Source organism: Cicer arietinum, chromosome 1, assembly GCF_000331145.2.
Source record: "Cicer arietinum cultivar CDC Frontier isolate Library 1 chromosome 1, Cicar.CDCFrontier_v2.0, whole genome shotgun sequence".
NCBI classification, from domain to species: Eukaryota; Viridiplantae; Streptophyta; class Magnoliopsida; order Fabales; family Fabaceae; genus Cicer; species Cicer arietinum.
In genome coordinates this window covers 46,109,545-46,127,722 of record NC_021160.2, presented here as the reverse complement: position 1 = coordinate 46,127,722, position 18,178 = coordinate 46,109,545, and the positions used below count along the sequence as shown (strand labels likewise).

At 26.7% G+C, this 18,178-nt stretch overlaps 1 protein-coding gene across 1 annotated transcript; it reads left to right on the top strand.

The window, feature by feature from the left end:
- Positions 1 to 294: 294 nt before the first annotated feature.
- Positions 295 to 2,779, top strand: LOC101507854 (uncharacterized). The gene is made up of 3 exons (XM_004487626.4): positions 295 to 526; positions 1,774 to 1,979; positions 2,173 to 2,779. The coding sequence occupies exons 1-3, from the start codon at positions 437 to 439 to the stop codon at positions 2,432 to 2,434; spliced, it is 558 nt and encodes a 185-aa protein (XP_004487683.1). The 5' UTR covers positions 295 to 436; the 3' UTR covers positions 2,435 to 2,779.
- Positions 2,780 to 18,178: the final 15,399 nt, after the last annotated feature.

The window sequence follows — 18,178 nt, the reverse complement described above, 5'->3', positions numbered from 1 at the left end:
AAAAAAATAATATTAATACTAATTTTATCACTATTTTTTCAAATTACATTCAAATAAAGTACCTTGATTGAATTTACATAATGAAAATTTAACCCTAAATTTATATCAGAAAAATAAAATATGATAATTGTGTTGGCTATTATTCAGAAGGCAAATAAAATGGCTATGATTAGGTGAGTAATCTATGTGCTAGCAGGTAAAATACACATTTTCATACACTGATCAATTGGTTATCACGTCTTTTTCTATATCTATTATTATTTCCAAATAAAATAATTTATTATTCATTACTTCTTACCTTGTTGCTTGTTCCTCACTTAGGAATGTACCTTATAGCTGCAAAGAAACGCCATTGATCATAACAACACAGTTCAAGAGAGAGAAATAACTCAGATCCAGCTATATTCTCTCTCCTCATTTTCTTCAATTCACATCAATGGCTTCCAAGCTATTACTCATCATTGTCTTCATTTTTGACTTGGTTGCTTTTGGACTTGCCGTTGCTGCTGAACAAAGACGAAGCACTGTGAGTATTCACTTCTCAATTCAACTATCTCACTTTTTCTTCTCTTATTCAAATTTGAGAATCTGGGTTTGTGTCAAAATTTGTTTTTGATTATGGGTTTTTGAAGAATTATAGAATGGTAAGAGCAAGTTTTCATTATTTTTCTCTGTTTTTTTTTTACCTTTGATTGATGATCATTTGTGAAAATGTGGATAAAGCTTGAATCTTTAACGTTTTGTTTTCCTTTGTGTGAATTAAAGTTTGAGAATTTAATGTGGGGTTTCTTTTGTAAGTTTAATGGCTTCAATTATACTCATTGTGGTATGAATTAACTTTACAATTGAAACTATGTGCAATAGTTTTGTGTTTATTTGACTTTGTAACTTAGATTTTTACATTCCAAGAAATGCCAAATCTTGAACTTTTCTCCATTGGGTCAAAAAATTTGTTGTTAATATATTAGGTTGGTGATTTGTTTTGTGTGTTTTTACAATTAGAGATCCAGATCTGTAAACAAGATGAAATGTTGTTTGTAAGATTTTAAATCGTGGTTACATTTAGGTCGCAATTTTTAACATTGCAGAGAATTGTAGTCATATGCGGCCGCAATTGCAAAGACATCAAAAAATTTGATTTTACAATCTAGATTGTGGTCACAGACCTTTTTTTTGAACTTTGGTTGTGTGTATTTTGAAACATCATCGGATCTCTCCTTTTCTGTCTTGGAATCAGATGAGATGAGCATGTATGAAATTCAAGCAAACAGTTTCAGAATTTTGTCAATATGTTTGGTTAAAATGTGTACCGGAATACCACATTAGCTTCAGTTATGTATTTGCTTATTTCTTTGCTCAATTATGAATTTGTGACTAATTATCAAACACAAGTTTTTCCTTTATGTCAACTTTTGATTGTTTATGGAACTAGGTGTAGTCAACATATTTCTACAATCCTGGTCAATGTAACTCACAGTTCAAGTGAATATTTCATAGTATATACAAAACAAGAGACTCATTTATCTTTTAAAAAATTTCTCTTGGTGTATGATCATTTAATTATTCAGGTTGAAAAAATAAAGTTTTTTTTCCTCCTTAGTACATTCATGGCATTGAGTTTCAAACCTATAATATCTCTTATAAATTATTCAAACTCACCACTAGTATTTCACTCCTAGTGGTTTATTGAATGACTTTGTATTATTCAGTGTACTATCAATTTTTAGCATACCTTCTGCTTAACAAAAAATTATCTCGTTTTTCACTTGGCAGGCTAAGATTGTTCCGGACAGGGATGAAAATTATAATTACTGTGTCTATGACTCGGATATAGCAACCGGCTATGGTGTTGGAGCATTTTTATTCCTCATGGTTAGTCAAATTACCATAATGGTTGCAAGCCGGTGCTTCTGTTGTGGGAAGCCTCTTAAGCCTGGAGGCTCAAGGGCGTGCGCCGTTGTTCTTTTCATAATCTGCTGGTATGAGTCGTAACATAATCTAGAAATAATTTGTTCTTTTCATAATCTGCTGGTATGAGTCGTAACATAATCTAGAAATAATTTATACACAGAGAGTCACTTATACGATAAGTGCTTAATTAAGTTGTTTATCCATACAGGCCTTATTGTTTTATTGAACTTACAACACTTGTTTTGCAACTCTATCTTTCAGGGTGTGTTTCATCATAAGTCAAGCGTGCTTGTTGGCTGGATCAGTTGAAAATGCTTATCACACCAAGTACAGGACCCTCTTTGTTGAAAATCCACCTTCTTGTGAGACAGTAAGGAAAGGAGTTTTTGCTGCTGGTGCTGCTTTCATTTTCTTCACTTCAATAGTTTCTAAATTCTACTATATCAACTACTCGAGCGCGAGGGAAAGTTTCCAACCTTATCTTGGCGGTGAGACTGGTGTCGGCATGGGAACATACAAATGAGTTCGTTAGTTTATCATTTCACGGCGAACGTATTGCCTTAGATTTGGCTATATCTGGAAATCTAGACTATGCACAATTTCATGGATTTTGTTGCATTTGTTGTATTTACAGTTTAGTACTTTACTAGAATATATAAGTTGCTCTCACTGAAGGAGAAATTTATGAGTTTTTCATTTAAAACTAAAAACTAAAACTAGAATGTATGAGTTTTATGTGTTAGTAATTTTTGTTGTTGTTGTTGTTGTTACCTATTGTCTATGATTGATTCATTGCCTCTTAACATTTTTGGGGTGTTCTTTGTCATATATAAATATATTATCAATAAAAGATTTTTTATTTTTTGCATTATGAAACTCTTGATCTATACTATTTGTTATGTGCTATCTGTCTTTTAATATTTAGCAGGGTCAATTTAATTTGTTTATGATTTTATGGTGATGATATTGATAATGACCTTTGGAAGGTGAAAAGTTACCTATTCATTTTTTAAAGAAAAACTTGTGTTTGTTCAATGACCTTTGGAAGGTGAAAAAAATATTTGCCTTTCCATTGTTGAAAAATGTTACATTCCACCTCTGGAGGGTTTTGTGAAGAATTAAGACATTCAATTTCAAGATAATGAGAGTTTTTTTTTTTTTTTTTTTTTGAGTTAGTGCATATCATTTCTAAGGGTACATATTCAAAAGCTTATTTACAATTTACACTTATCTAATTGTGTTTTTGAGAAAATTTATGGTATTGAGTTAGTGCATATCTTGTCTGTTTAGATTTGCAGTGAATTTACATAGTATTGTTGCAATTAAAGTTACACTTTGAAATTTAATAAAATTATAGTATTATTTATTTTGTCAACTCGTTGCTCATCTAAGCATACCCTAACTTGTTAATTTATTTCAATAATTTTTATGATATTTTATTTTTGTTATAACATTTTTTCTATAAAAAAATTAAATAAAAAATTGATTTAAATAATTTATTTTAAAATATCATTTTAAGTATTTCATCTATATGCTACAACTTTTTTTGAACTATGAAATTTCAAAATACGATTAAAATGAAAAGCTATTTGAGAAACTCTTTATAAATTTTTTTTTTAAAATATGATTTTTATTATGTTAAAATCTTTAATAATAAATATCTAAGTTACTAAATGCCAAAATTACTTTTTTTAATTGGTAACAAATGAATTTAAAACAGCTTCTACTATTTTTAAGTAAATTCTCATAAAAATTATTTTTAAAAACATAAAGTTAAAATCACTTTTTAAAAATTTTAAACAAACAGTCAAAATCACATTTTAATTATTTCTTCAATTATAGATTAGTATATCCATAAGTGTTACATAATCAAACACTAAATTAAATAAATACTATTTTTTAATAAATACTTAATTAAATTAACAAATACACTCATTTAAATGTCATACACAAAATTTTAAGATAGTACATATCTTTTGGTGTATTTTTACTCATTTTTATAAATTTGTACAGAACATAACATATATACTTATTTTTTGTTGTAGTGAACATTTTCATTGCAATATTTCTGTTGATCTAGATAGGTGGTTTACTGAATCTAAAAAATTATTCTTTTGGCATTGTGTTTTGTATGTATTTTCTATCCTGGATCTTTTGGGTGAAATTTCCCCTAGTTTAAAAATGGACATAATCTTGCTTTGTCTGGCCCATACAGTCAAAATCTTTTCTTTTTCAGTTTATAAAGAACAAAAGATTGTCTATGCTATAGATTTGAGAAAACTTTATCTCATACCCTTTTTATTATGCTTTTACTCACACAAATGTGTTATAAAATTTACAAAAAAATTCAAAACATAAAATTTAATTTTCTTTAACTCATTTATGTTTGAATTCAAGTTCAATTTATAAAATAGAAAAATAATTATAAAAAAAATATATTAAATAAATAGTTTAAATAAAAGGTGAAATAGGGATATAATTTGAAAAGAATGGAGTAAATGTTTTTGAAAACAACTTCTAAAAATATATTATAACCAAAAGTTCTATTGCTCAACCCATAATAAATATTATTGGGTTAATGATAGAAGAAATGTTCAAAGTTTTTAAGTCGTAATTTAATTGATAAATGTCGATAGAGTTAGATTAGACACTATATCTAAAATTTATATTTGAAACTTCATAAAAATTTTATGATAATTATATTATCTTCTCTATAATAAAAATAAATAAATAAAATATCCAAACGCAAAAGCAATAGTTGACTAGAGAATTCTCATTACATTTTTGAATTCTTTATATGTAGTTTTAATAAATTGTCTTTTTATGTTCTTTTAGAAGTTTCTATCACAAAAATCATTTTAAATAAAACGTCAATATTAAATTATAAAAATTTCATTTTAGATTCTTTTTCTCTTGTTATTATTTTCTATGATACAAAACATAAAATATAATAATCTTTTATTAAACTTAAATTTATAATTTTATAGCTTTATATTTGTTTATTATTTAGTATTAACTAGCAATATATTAAATAATGAATAAAAATTATATATTAAATATATAATTAATTATTTCAATTTCATTGTGATCTAACGACTGTTTCAACTATTAAACTGCAGGGCCAGTAGCATGGAACAAGTCAGATAGAATTAAATCTAGAAGTCATCTCCACATTGAATTCATTCTTTTATATGCTCATTAATATTTTGACATGACTTCGAATATTAACTACTCTTTCCATTAGATTTAACTGTCTTCTAGCTATTTCTAATATCTGCGGATTAGTTGTCAACTTGTCATGATATATACTCAGCATTTTTTCTGGCTTCATAGTTCATAATACATGTAAGTTTAGAACACAATGAAAAATATTAGAATTATTTACAAATAAAAATTTAGATTACAAAAAATATACCCATATACAGAATCATCAGAATCAATTTCATTCAAGATTTATAATAATTTAATCAGTTAATTTTTGAATTTCGAATTTTAGTTTTTTTAACATAGCATAAATTTATACAAGCACATATTACAATTATTATTATTATTTTCTGAATAAAAGCTAATTATAATTTACAAACGTACAAGGCCCTGGGATAGGCTATCAATAATGTTATTGGGTCAACGACATTTTCTGGTCATGGACAGGCCTGGTCCAGAATTCTGCCAACGTTATAAATGACTCTTGTCTTTATTTTGGGTCACCAAAGGATTTCATATTGGTGGTTGAATATACTATATAGTTATGGGTTCTTCTGGGGAAAAATAAAGAGATCATTCGAAAAATGGAAATTAAACTGTTCATAAAAATTGAGACAATGAAAGAAAAAAATGATATTTTTATTAATGAAAAAAATGTATTAAATATTTTATGAAAATCAGAACAGTTATGCTTGTAAAAAAGTCTTTTTTTTGCTGAAAAATAGTTTTGTGGTGAACTTGTTAAAAGTTTGGTATTTGCTAGCGGAAGGAAAATAACGTAAGTTTGGGCCTAACAAACGCATGTTAATAATAATCATATAATATTTTGGAAGTTTCTCCTCCCATCCCATTATATACATTCACAGAAGTCTTCCAATTCTAAATTATTATTTTTTGATTTAAATATTCATTAATTAATCAATTTAGATGATATTCATTCGAATTAAATTCGGAGATGTAAATATTAACTAAATTTTTTTAAGATGTTTTAGACTTTTGGATTGGACAATTCGGAGGTTAAAATATAAATTTTTGAATTTTACAGTCCAATTTGGGGTGGTTTTTTGTCTTATGTTCTGAAACTTTTAAAAACAAAAACCAACTTTAATTTTTAATTTTCAATTTTCAATTTTCAGTTATGAATTTCAATTTTTAGATGAGTTTCATTTTTTATTGATGAATTCACCAAATATAGAAAAAATATTAATATGTAAGAATAATTAAAAATAAAAAATGAAAAATATTAATTTTTTATTATTTTGAAAGAATCAAATATAGTAAAACTATCATTTATTTAATTATAATAGTTTTATTAACAATGGTTGAAAGTGGTAGTAATAGAAGATGATTATTGCAGTTATGATCGATCATCAAAGACAGTTGAAGGTGATGGTCTACAATGGGAGATAGTGGTCGGTGGTCGGTGATGATGGTCATAGATGGTGGTGGCGGTTGTCATAGATGATGATCGGTAGTGGAATGTGGGTAATTGGTGGTATTGGCGGTGGCCAGATGTGAGTGGTCAGTGATGACGGGTGGATAGTCGTAGGAGGTGGGTGGTCGATAATGGTGGCGGTGGTCGAAGATGGTGATTGATGGTTGTTGGAGTTGTGTTTATGTCTAATTATGGTAACATGTTAATTTAAAAACAAAAACCAAAATTATAAATCCTATATTTTTATATTTGAGATTTTAGGAAAAACATTTTTGAACCTTCTAATATTAACTTAATTATAAATTATATAAAACAATCGGATACAAATTTAAAGTATTTCTAACTGATGTAATTTGTAATAAAGAACTAGAGACATATATGTAGCCTTTAACTATTTCTTCCTTTACAATTCAACGCAATGTGAGATGGTGATTGATGGTTGTTGTAGTTGTGTTTATGTCTAATTATGATAACATGTTAATTTAAAAACAAAAATCAAAATTATAAATCCTATATTTTTATGTCAAATTATAATTTAATTAATGTAGAAATCGAATTACGTCAAACTAATTTAATCAATCATATTGAGATTCGAATTAAGCAATCACAATAACAATATAATCGAATAAAGAGAAATTGAATCATAACATGAAATCAACATTACAAACTAAACCTCGAGGAGTTGATGAAACTCTGAAATAGTGGATCAATATGAGAAATTAGTCTTCTATCAAAATAAAATAAAAAATATTCATATCTTTCTAAATCTGAAAAACAGCTTCCTCAACAACAACAAAAAAAAATTGAATATATTATACTCGCTTTTGTGCTTTAAAACAAGTGTCCCGCTACTTAAAATTACTACAAAAGTTCAGATCACGAAATATGCAGTTTAGACCCAATAAAGTTCGGCATTGACCTTTTGTTCCAACATAAAAGTTGTAGCTATGATTTTTAGGTTTCCAATGTCTACTTGCATGCGTTAATCCAATATGCAGAATTCAAATTATGACCTATAGAGTGAGCAGTGGTCAATTTGTAAATAATAAAATTAAAATTCAATTTCGACCCAAAGTTTAGAAACAAGTTAAAAAATTAATCTAACCTATAAAGAACTTTTAAAATGTCAAATTAAAAATCCAGCAAACATGTATTCAAATGTTTTGATCGTGAGACATTTTCAAACTCTAACACTATATGGATTTAATTTTGAATTTCACTGATGACGTCAAAACTTTATTAGTCAATGATTCTTAAGAAATTTTGTAAGCATTTCTTGAATCTTGCAGTTTTTCTTCACCATAATAAGATCTCAAAATCCAATTTGCCTAATTTTTTTTTAACAATACTTTTAGTACATAGTCAACATCAGGGACGGACTTACCTTGACTGATATTAGTTATGAGAATAGGTCAGACCGACCGACAAAGGCCTACAGCCTAGCCTACGTCAGACTCAGGTCAGACCAAACTTTTTTTTTAAACAGATAAAACGTAGACTTATAAAAAAAACTTATGTAGTTAAAAATATCTAGCTAAAGACCACATAATAAGTCTTTTAGGCCTATTAGACCGATCTATTTAAACAAATATAAATTATATTGTTTTATTATACTAATTATTATTTTAAATTTTGATTTTTTTTTTTTTTGTATGTATTCAACTTTTAGTAATTTACGCATATTAACCTCATTTAGTTTTTGACATATTTAAATGTATTATTATAAAATATAATTTAAGTATAATGTATATAAAGTCATATTTTTCAAAATGTGATGTTAAATATCAAAATAAAACTTAATTTCAATGACATATTAACTCGTTAATCAATTTAAATATATGTTTGATTATTTTTTCAAGAATATTAAAATGAAATAGTCTTTTAAGTATGCTAACATGCCAACTCTATCAAGACCAAACTCATACCTAAAAGGTAAGCCTATGATAGGTCACAGGTCAAGGTCAGGCCTAGCAAAGTCTAGCTCGGCCCAGCCTATTCTCACCCCTAACTGGTAGGCAGACAGTGGCCCCTACTTTAATTTGGGGGATTTTTTTTCCATACTACAACAAAATAAATACTACCACACATGTAGAGTTTTTAATGATTATAAGTCTTCAATTGCATCAAACATTGTTGAAAATGAGATAAAGGATTGACGGTGTAAATATAATGTAACTTAAATGACCAAATTGGGAAAAATAAATAAACTTAAAGGATATAAGCGATAATGAAACTAAATTTAGAGGATCTAAGCGAGAACGGGTAAAATAGAATGTATTTTTGCCTTTAATGAGTGTCGACAGATAAAATAAATGGATATTTTGATTATCTATTAGTTAATGGATATAGAGGCAAATATGTAATGATAGAAATTTTAGGCAAAAATACACCTTTAGTCATTTATTTTTGTTTAGATCCTTTAATTTTTTCCCCGATTCAATCATTTAAGTTACATTCGTTTGCATCTTTAGCCTTTAAGATATATTAAACTATGCATGCAGTCCTTTAAGTTTGAAAATTTTCTCGAATTACTGTTATAAAATGTTAAGATCTAATCGAAACATCACAACAAATTGACTGTCCAAGCTACTTTGAATGAGAAGGAAGTTGAAGATATGAATTATGTAGTTAAACCTTTATTACCTTTTTTTTAAGGATATACATGTGTTTAATTGTTATAGAGAAAATCAGGAAATATAGACCATTTATAAGATTTGATGAATGTTTTTTTAATGATTATTATGAGAGACATATTGTTACAGCATTTGCTAGAGTTTCAAATGATCAAAAGTTTTCAATTGAACTAATTATTGTCGAAATTGAGATAAACGACTAACAATGCAAACAAAATATAACTTAAAGGAATAAATCAGAATAAAATAAACTTAAATTACCTAGGCGGCAATTGAGTTAAACTTAAAGGCCTACAAATGTATTTTTTCCTAAATTTTATGATGGAACTTTGTGTTACATTTTGTTGATGTGTTAATGTATTAATGTGTTAAGACTTGTTTGTATTGACAAAAGAGTAGAAAAATTATTATGCAAGTATATTGACAAAAGAGTAGAAATATATGTGGCTACCAACTAATATTTGTGGATACTTAAAAATCCACTAAATATATGTCAGTATCTATTCACTCAAATATTAATAAAACGTTAATACTATATTTATTCAACAAAATGGATAACAGATAACTATTATACATACTTGTGGATAAGGTTGAGCATTGGTCGAATATGGGTGGATTTGGGTCCAATTTTACTAAACCATTCAAAATCGAACATGCAATTTACATACTCATTTGTGACTAATTTTTGAATCAGTTTAAGCTAGCATCGGTCAATGCGGGTTTTCAAGTCATGTAGGTGAGTTGGCTTGAATGTTTGGTCTTTATTTTCTCATTGAATTGTTCATTTTGTATAACTTTTAATTCTTTTTATTTTCCAATTCATTTCTTTAAGAAAAATATATTTTGAACTTTGAATATTTTTATTAATACTTAATTATGTTTTTATCAAACAACTCATTTATTATATTGGTGATGTGATAATTACGTAAAACTATTAGACTCATCCTAAATAGTTTAGATTTTTATCCGTATAATTTTAAATGAAACGGTTGAATTCAAATTATTGTAGATTATTTTTCCCATTCTAATTCAACTATTGATTCAAATTTGTATATACCTATATTTAAAGCCTTGTGACACTTGACCCTCTACAACCGCTTACATGTGGATTTGGCTCATTTAAATGGTTGAGAGTCAATTGGATATGCCCTACATGTGGATACCCACATTGATCCATATTTGTAAGGCCTTTGGTTTCACATGTTGAAATTAAACAAACAAAAAAGAAAATATAAAGAAAAAAGTGATATAGGATCGGGTCCATTTTAGGAGCTATGTAGTTATAGTTACTAGGATCGAATCCCATTGAGTCAAATCTTCGACCTCAAAAGGGAAAACTGCCAAATGCTATGGCCACTGCTCGGTTGGCATCTATGAGACATAAGATGATAAGATACTATTTCAAATGAACCATATCGAACCCAAATGCAACACAAAACTCGAAGTTATCGTTTCATATGAATCAATAATTGAATACTATGTTTTTACTTGCCAAAATCAATGCAAACAGTACCTTAATTGTACTTTTCTGTGTTCCTTTTTAATTGCCCACATAATTTAATTAGTATATCACATTCCTATGCCTTACAAGTATAGTAATAATATTAGTCAAGATAGAGTTGATTAACAATGTACTAGTATTTGTATAAATAAAAAAATCAGTGTACTAATTCTTTTATCACACTTGCAATATTATAATAATAAAAAAATTAAATATCTGATTTATTACATAGTTACCAATGAATGTTGTTTAGCTTAGTAAGTGTTTCGGACTAGCCAAGACCCACTCCGTCGAATACTCAAAGCCCAATCTCAAGGCTCAAATTCAGACACTCTCTACTATAGTCCAAGGCAACAAACTGAAATCTCAATCGACAAGAGACTAAATTAAGGTAAAGACACATAACTTCCAAATAAACAAATAGATAAAATTAAATAATACAGAAACACAAGAAAATAACGTAAAATTTAAAATCAGGAAAAAATTGTTATCATTGAGAATAATATTGTATGAAAATTGTTACAATATTTAAACTTTTCTTAAACTCTAAATGATCCTCAATATACTCACACTTTTTAAAATAAATATTTTAATTATATCTCATAATACTCTAACACAAAAGTAGAATAGAAAATAAAAGAATCAGATATAAATTTATGGTGTTTCGGACTTGTGCAATTTGTAATGAAGAACTAAAAATATATATATAATTTTAAATTATCTTTTTCTTTAAAATTCAAAGCAATGTGAGACTTTTTCAAACTCTAATACTACATGAATTTGAATTTGAATTTCACTACTAATGTCAAAACTTTATTAGTCAATAATACTTAATTAATTTTATAAGTGTTTCTTGAATGTTGAAGTTTTTCTTAACCGTAATAAGTTCTCAAAAGTTCAACCCTCCTAAATTTTTCTTAATAATATTTATAGTATATAGTCAACATCAGTGATGGACTCACCTTGGCTAATATGTAGATAGTGCCCCCACTTTAATTTTGGAGATTTTTTTTTCTTTATATTACAATAAAATAAACACTACTACACATATAAAGAGATTTTGAGTATTCCAGACATTTGACCTACACCACACAAAATAATAGTCCATCTGAAATTCGTTAAAGAAAGAAAAATCACTCATCTTTCTCTTTCCATTCCAACTATACAAACACAATATAAAAAACTATCATTCCTCTCTCTTCATCTGTTTGTTCATGGTTTGCCTTAAGTTGTAATGAACAAAATTTTAATTATAATTTATTAATTTGCACAAACTAAAAATGAGTGAGAAAGATTTGTTAATATGCACTAATTAATTTTCAGTTGGTGTAAATTAACTAAACTACACCTTAAAGTATATTTAACGAATTTATAGTTATAATTGATTTACACCAACTAAAAATAGTTAAAATAGCTTCAAATTTAAAAATTTAAAAGAAAAAACCCATCTATAATTTAGTTGCTAAGTGTTAGGGGCAACAATTTTGTTACCAAACTTATATTTTTTTCTCTAATTCGAATTGTTACTTTGATTTGTTTTATTAAATATTTAGAATTTTTCTAATAAATATTTTATTATTAATTATTTTGGTACCTACATAGTATGTTTTTGGATCCATCCATGGGATAAACCCCAAATAACAAACTACAGCATGATAATTATGGGGGAAAACATTTAATTTTGATTACAAGAGTTACTATTATTTTTTGTTTCTATAATAAAAAATTAAATATGAAAGAATGAGTTTTGGCGTTTAACAACATAGTTTTCTCATATTTTGAAAAGAAAGTGAGGTTATTGTTATATCCTTTCAAAATGATTGCAACTACCACTATTATCACAAACTTTCAAAAGTCTTAAAAAATTTGGCATCATATAAAATAAAACCATTGGCATTGAATCGAGGTTCACATCACTGTCACTATCTATCAATCGCTATAGAAGACGACACTCATCACATCTAATTAAGGTCGTTGACAAAAGTTAATCTCAATTAAGTTTTCAAATTGCAATATATTGTCATAATGATTCATTTATCCCAACTAGTACTACAATTTTAATCAAATTGTCAGATCAAATTATAGTACTAGCTAGCTATAGCCGTCCCTCGTTATTTGTTATCAGCATGTGCCATAGTACAATTTAGTTCGACCGTGGAGCTATTCTACTCTCTATATCAAAATTAGTTAGCTCATGCTTCATAATTGTACCCTTGTCAATTGTCATAAGCTCAATCATTTATTTAATTTCTTTTATAATCATATTTTGATTTAGTGGTAAAACACAGATATTAAATTCAACATGTTTGCCAGTTTCATAACTGAGTTAGTTACTACCAATTTTCTAACTGTTTTTTTAACCGTGACATAAATATGTTTTAAGAAATAAGAGTCAAAAATGATTTTAAAAATTTAAAATTAATTTTTTGTATGTTTAGAATCTTAATTAAAATCAATTTTAACTAAAATTGTAATTGTAACCTTTGTTATTAAATTAATTTTTATACGCAATCAAAATTATTGTTTAATTTACTTTTATAGAAATATACTCAAACGATAAATAATTTATAAAAAATTCAATTGTAGTTAAAATCAATTAAATCAAAAATCAATGTTTATTTTTTAAAACCAAAAACACATTTTATTAAATATTTTAGTTGATCAATTAATTAAATTGATTAATTAGTTATATTAGTTAGTTATTTTATATTAATTAATAAATTAATTATATAAATTTATATAATTCTTAATATAATACACATTCTCTTGTTTATTAATATATATAATTCAATTTACTTTTTACTATTTATTTTCTATCAATAGTTTAAATAAAAAATTATAATACATTTAACTATGATTGAAAAGCAAAATTTTCAGTAGAGTTTGAATGGCCGCACGTTTCCATGCTTAGAACTTATTACCAAACATACTATTAGTTTCAAAGTTTTATAGCATCTCTTAAAAAAAAGTGTGTTATAGCATCTCCAAGAAAAGTGTTTAATATAGCATCTCTTTTTATTTTGTCATAGTAGCGGAATGGCTATAGATATAAAGCTGCAAAATTCAGAGAAAATAGTGCCACAAAAATCCCACTAGCACTGAAATTTTCAGCATAATATCACGTCACTAAGATATTAAACTTTTATCATAGTGTGTAGACAGTTTCATGCTTGTTACTATGTAGTACTCTGCTTGCAGCATGGTGAAGTGCAACGGTAGAGCAGTTTACTTTTTAGGGATAAGTTGTACAATTCTTTTTTTATTTGTTTTGTATTTGAACAACTTTTTTGAGATACTAACAAATTGCAAAAGAATTCTTAACTTGGATCCTAGTAAGTATAAAGGTGTACAAATTACTGTTTAAATCAAATTTTAATTTGTCCTTTAATCTCATCAAATTCAATAAATTATAGATTTATTAATGATAACATATAATAAAGATAAGTCGAATTAGATTCAAGACGAGACGCAAAATAGTTATACTTAAACTTTTTTTTAGAAAAAACAATTAAACATAAATAACTCATAAGAATAACAAATCACATATGGTTATCATTTGTCAATTGATTTAAGAGTAATAAATCATAACATTATTTTACAAACACTAAATTATTAAATTAGTGAATTGATTGATAATTTTTTTAGAGATGGTGAATCAATAATAACAAAAATAATAATTTTTTCTTAAAGTTATTTGGAATGAGACGGATAACTCGAGAAATAATTCAAATTCGATCATTTTTCTACCATGTCCTTGTCTTGTCCTTTATTTTTTTGAAATTGAATTAAATTTGCAAGAATAGAGTTAAATGTGGGTCCTAATTATTAAATAAAATATTACATAAAATAATGAGGTTAGATTCCTTCCAAAAAAAGAATATATATATATATATATATATATATAATATTAATTAATATAAAAAGAGAAATTTTATACTATATTCATGGATTCGATATATATCGAAAATTAAATTTTTAAAATAGCAATTAGATTTGCTTATTGAAAAACATTTTTTTACTATTTTAAAAAATTATAATAATTAAATACTATTTATTAAAAGTATCAATAAAATATATATTTTTGTAATTTTATTATTTATAATAGTAAATGTTAAATATTTTTTATAATAAAATATAAAAAATTAGTATAATATTTGTTCTGATAAAATAATTTTTTCTAAAATTCAAAAGTCAATAAATAAATATTTGATTCATAAAAATAATAGTTAATTTATTAGTTTAGAGAACAAATATACTAAAACAATTCAATTGATGAATACATCGTAAAAAATTTCATATATAGATGTATATTCTAAAAATATATCGTATGATATTAATTAAACATTTATACCTACATTAAATTTATATTAATAGAAATTTTTATTTTTTTCAAGAATTTAGTCTAAATATATCAATTTTTTAATTAATATTTTTATTTATTTTATTAGTCTTTTTGTTTTCTTTTTCAAATAAACTAAAATATGTGATGTGTGGATTGTGGAACATACAATCCATAAAAACAAAGATGTCTCAAAAGTTCCAACAAACGTGCGTCTAACCGGCGGAAAGTGGAACGTAAAAGGTATAAGATTTCACTGTTTGGTAGATAAGTAAAATGATATTTCACCAAAAACAATAAGAGAACTAAAATGAGAAACAAGAAAAATCAATGCAGATTTCGTTCTACAATTTCTGATTCCGCGTGTTCTTGTGAAATATTTTTCTTGTCTTCTACCCCCTCTAACCTATTTACAAAAAAAAAATTATTTTAAAAAGATGTTGTCTTTTACTCTAATATTAGTTCTTGTGAAAATATTGTCTTTTACTCCATCCCTTTAATTAATAATATTTACATATTTTTTAAATTAATATTTTCTACTATGAAATTGATAATGAAGTAATATCTAATTATAATAATTTAATAAAATATTTTTTAATATATATTTTTCTTAATATGTGTTATATGAGATTAAATGGTCAATTATCATAATAAATAGGGTACACACTTTCATCATCATACAACTCATTGATTTATATTGGGTAAGATGTCAATTTATGTTTATAATTTAATACAAGTCTATTAAATTGGTCATCCTTAATTTGAAAATAGTAATTAAATTGGTAAAAAAAATTGTGCATAAACTCTATCTTGACATCATTGGTGCATATATAATTTGCCTCCTTACTATCAATATTTGACAAGAAATGAAATTAATGTTGTTCCGTCCAGAGGAAAGTAATTAACGTTAAATTAAATTAAAAATGATAATTTTTTTCGGACAATTCTTTTAGTAAAAAAATGTAATGATTGTTATAACACAGAAGGAGTAATATTATTGTTTCCTCATAATTTCATCTCTATCTTCATATTAATATAATACTACATTTTTTCCTCTATAAACACTTATTTTTTATTTATATCTCTAATTAATATTATTTGCATTTAATTCAATTTTTTATTTATTTTGTATATAATAATGAAATCAATCAATGATTAAAAGTTATTTAATAAAATTATTATTTATTTTCATTTATAAATATTATTTAATATATATAAAAAAATCAACTACGACAAATGTTGTAGAACCGATGAAATAATATCTATCTACATATCTTTTAGGGATTATTTTACCCTTGTGAGAAAATCATACCTATTTTTAAAAATTAATTATTAATTTTTATTTTAATATCAAATTCTTTTTTGGTTTTTATATTTTAATTTTAATATTTTAAATTATATTTAATAGAGGTAAGTCAGTAAATTAAGTTATTATCATTTTTGTTTATTCATAACTTATCTCATATTTAATATACAAATTTTAATTAGAGAGAGAACATATAATAAGTTTGAGGATTAACTGATCATACTTCCTCCGTTTCATAATTGTAAAGCAGTAATAAGAACTTCTAATGCAATGGATAAACGGTGTTAATTTTTCCTTATTCAAAAGCAAAGCTAGTTGGCTTTAAATAAGCCTTACAAGTAACCAATAGTAGAAAAACTAGGAATAATAATCCTAACAAACTAGAATAATTCAAATGCTTATTCAGCTCCTAGAAAATAGCTTATTAACTGCAAAAATAGTAACAGACCTTAAAAAGCAAAGACTAATTCCTAGTCAAGATTCCAACAAATTCCTCCCCTTAAACTGAAATGCTCATTGAGCATACAATTTAATTTTCAAGTGGTTGTACTCCCAATGCCCTTCGAAGTGTCACAAACTGATTCAACTTCATTGACTTTGTCATAATGTCTGCAACTTGTTCTTGTGTTCCATAGAAAATTAACTTAACTACTCCCTGATTTGAAAGATCACGTAAATAATGATATCTAACATCAATATGTTTAGTCCTTCGATGCAACACAAGATTTTTAGAAAGTTTGATTGATGAAGTATTGTCACAGAGAATGTCAATACACTCACAATTTTCAGCTCCAATCTGTTTAAGAACACCTTTCACCCAAACACAATGACAAGCACAGGAGGTAGCTGCCACATATTCAGCTTCTGTGGAGGATAATGTAACTATGGCCTGCTTCTTTGAGCTCCAACACACAGCTGCCTCACTTAGCAGAAAAACATAGCCAGAAGTACTCTTTCTGTCGTCCACATCTCTTGCATAATCACTATCAGTATATGCCAAAAGTTTCGAAATTTTTCTTCTGTAAAACAGACCAAAATCCAGTGTACCTTTTAAATACCTCAAGGCTCTTTTAGCAATCTGCATGTGTTTCTCCTTTGGATTAGCCATGTAACGTGAAATCAAGCACACTACATACATCATATCCGGACGTGTTGCTGTCAGATACATTAGACTGCCTACCAATTGCTTGTACAAGGTTGGATCAACATGTTCTCCATCTTCTCTTGTCAACACAGTTCCTGGCACTATTGGGTTTTTGACAGAATTACATTTCCACGTATTGAACCTTTCTAGAACCTCTCTTGCATATTTCTTTTGGCATAAGTGAATTCCATTTGCATTCTGACTTACTTCAACTCCCAGGAAGAACCTCATTTTTCCAAGGTCCGTCATCTCAAATTCTTTCTTCATTGATTGTTTAAACCTTGCACAAAATTCTTCATCATTTCCAGTATATATCAAGTCATCAACATAGAGACTTACCATGATTGCTCTTTCTTCTCTTCTTTTGATGAATAGAGTATGATCATGGCTACTCTTTGTAAATCCTTCTTTATGGAAATAACTCTTGATTCTGCTAAACCATGTTCTTGGTGCATGCTTTAGTCCGTACAAGGCTTTGTGCAGCCTATATACCTTGTCTTCCTCTCCCTGCTTTATGAAGCCCTCAGGTTGATCTACATACACTTCTTCCTTCAGTTCTCCATATAAGAAGGCAATTTTCACATCAAGCTGATACACATTCCATCCCTTTTGAGTTGCCACAGCCAACAAGATCCGAATTGTGTCCCATCGAGCTACTGGAGCATATACTTCATTATAGTCTACCCCTTATGTTTGTGTATATCC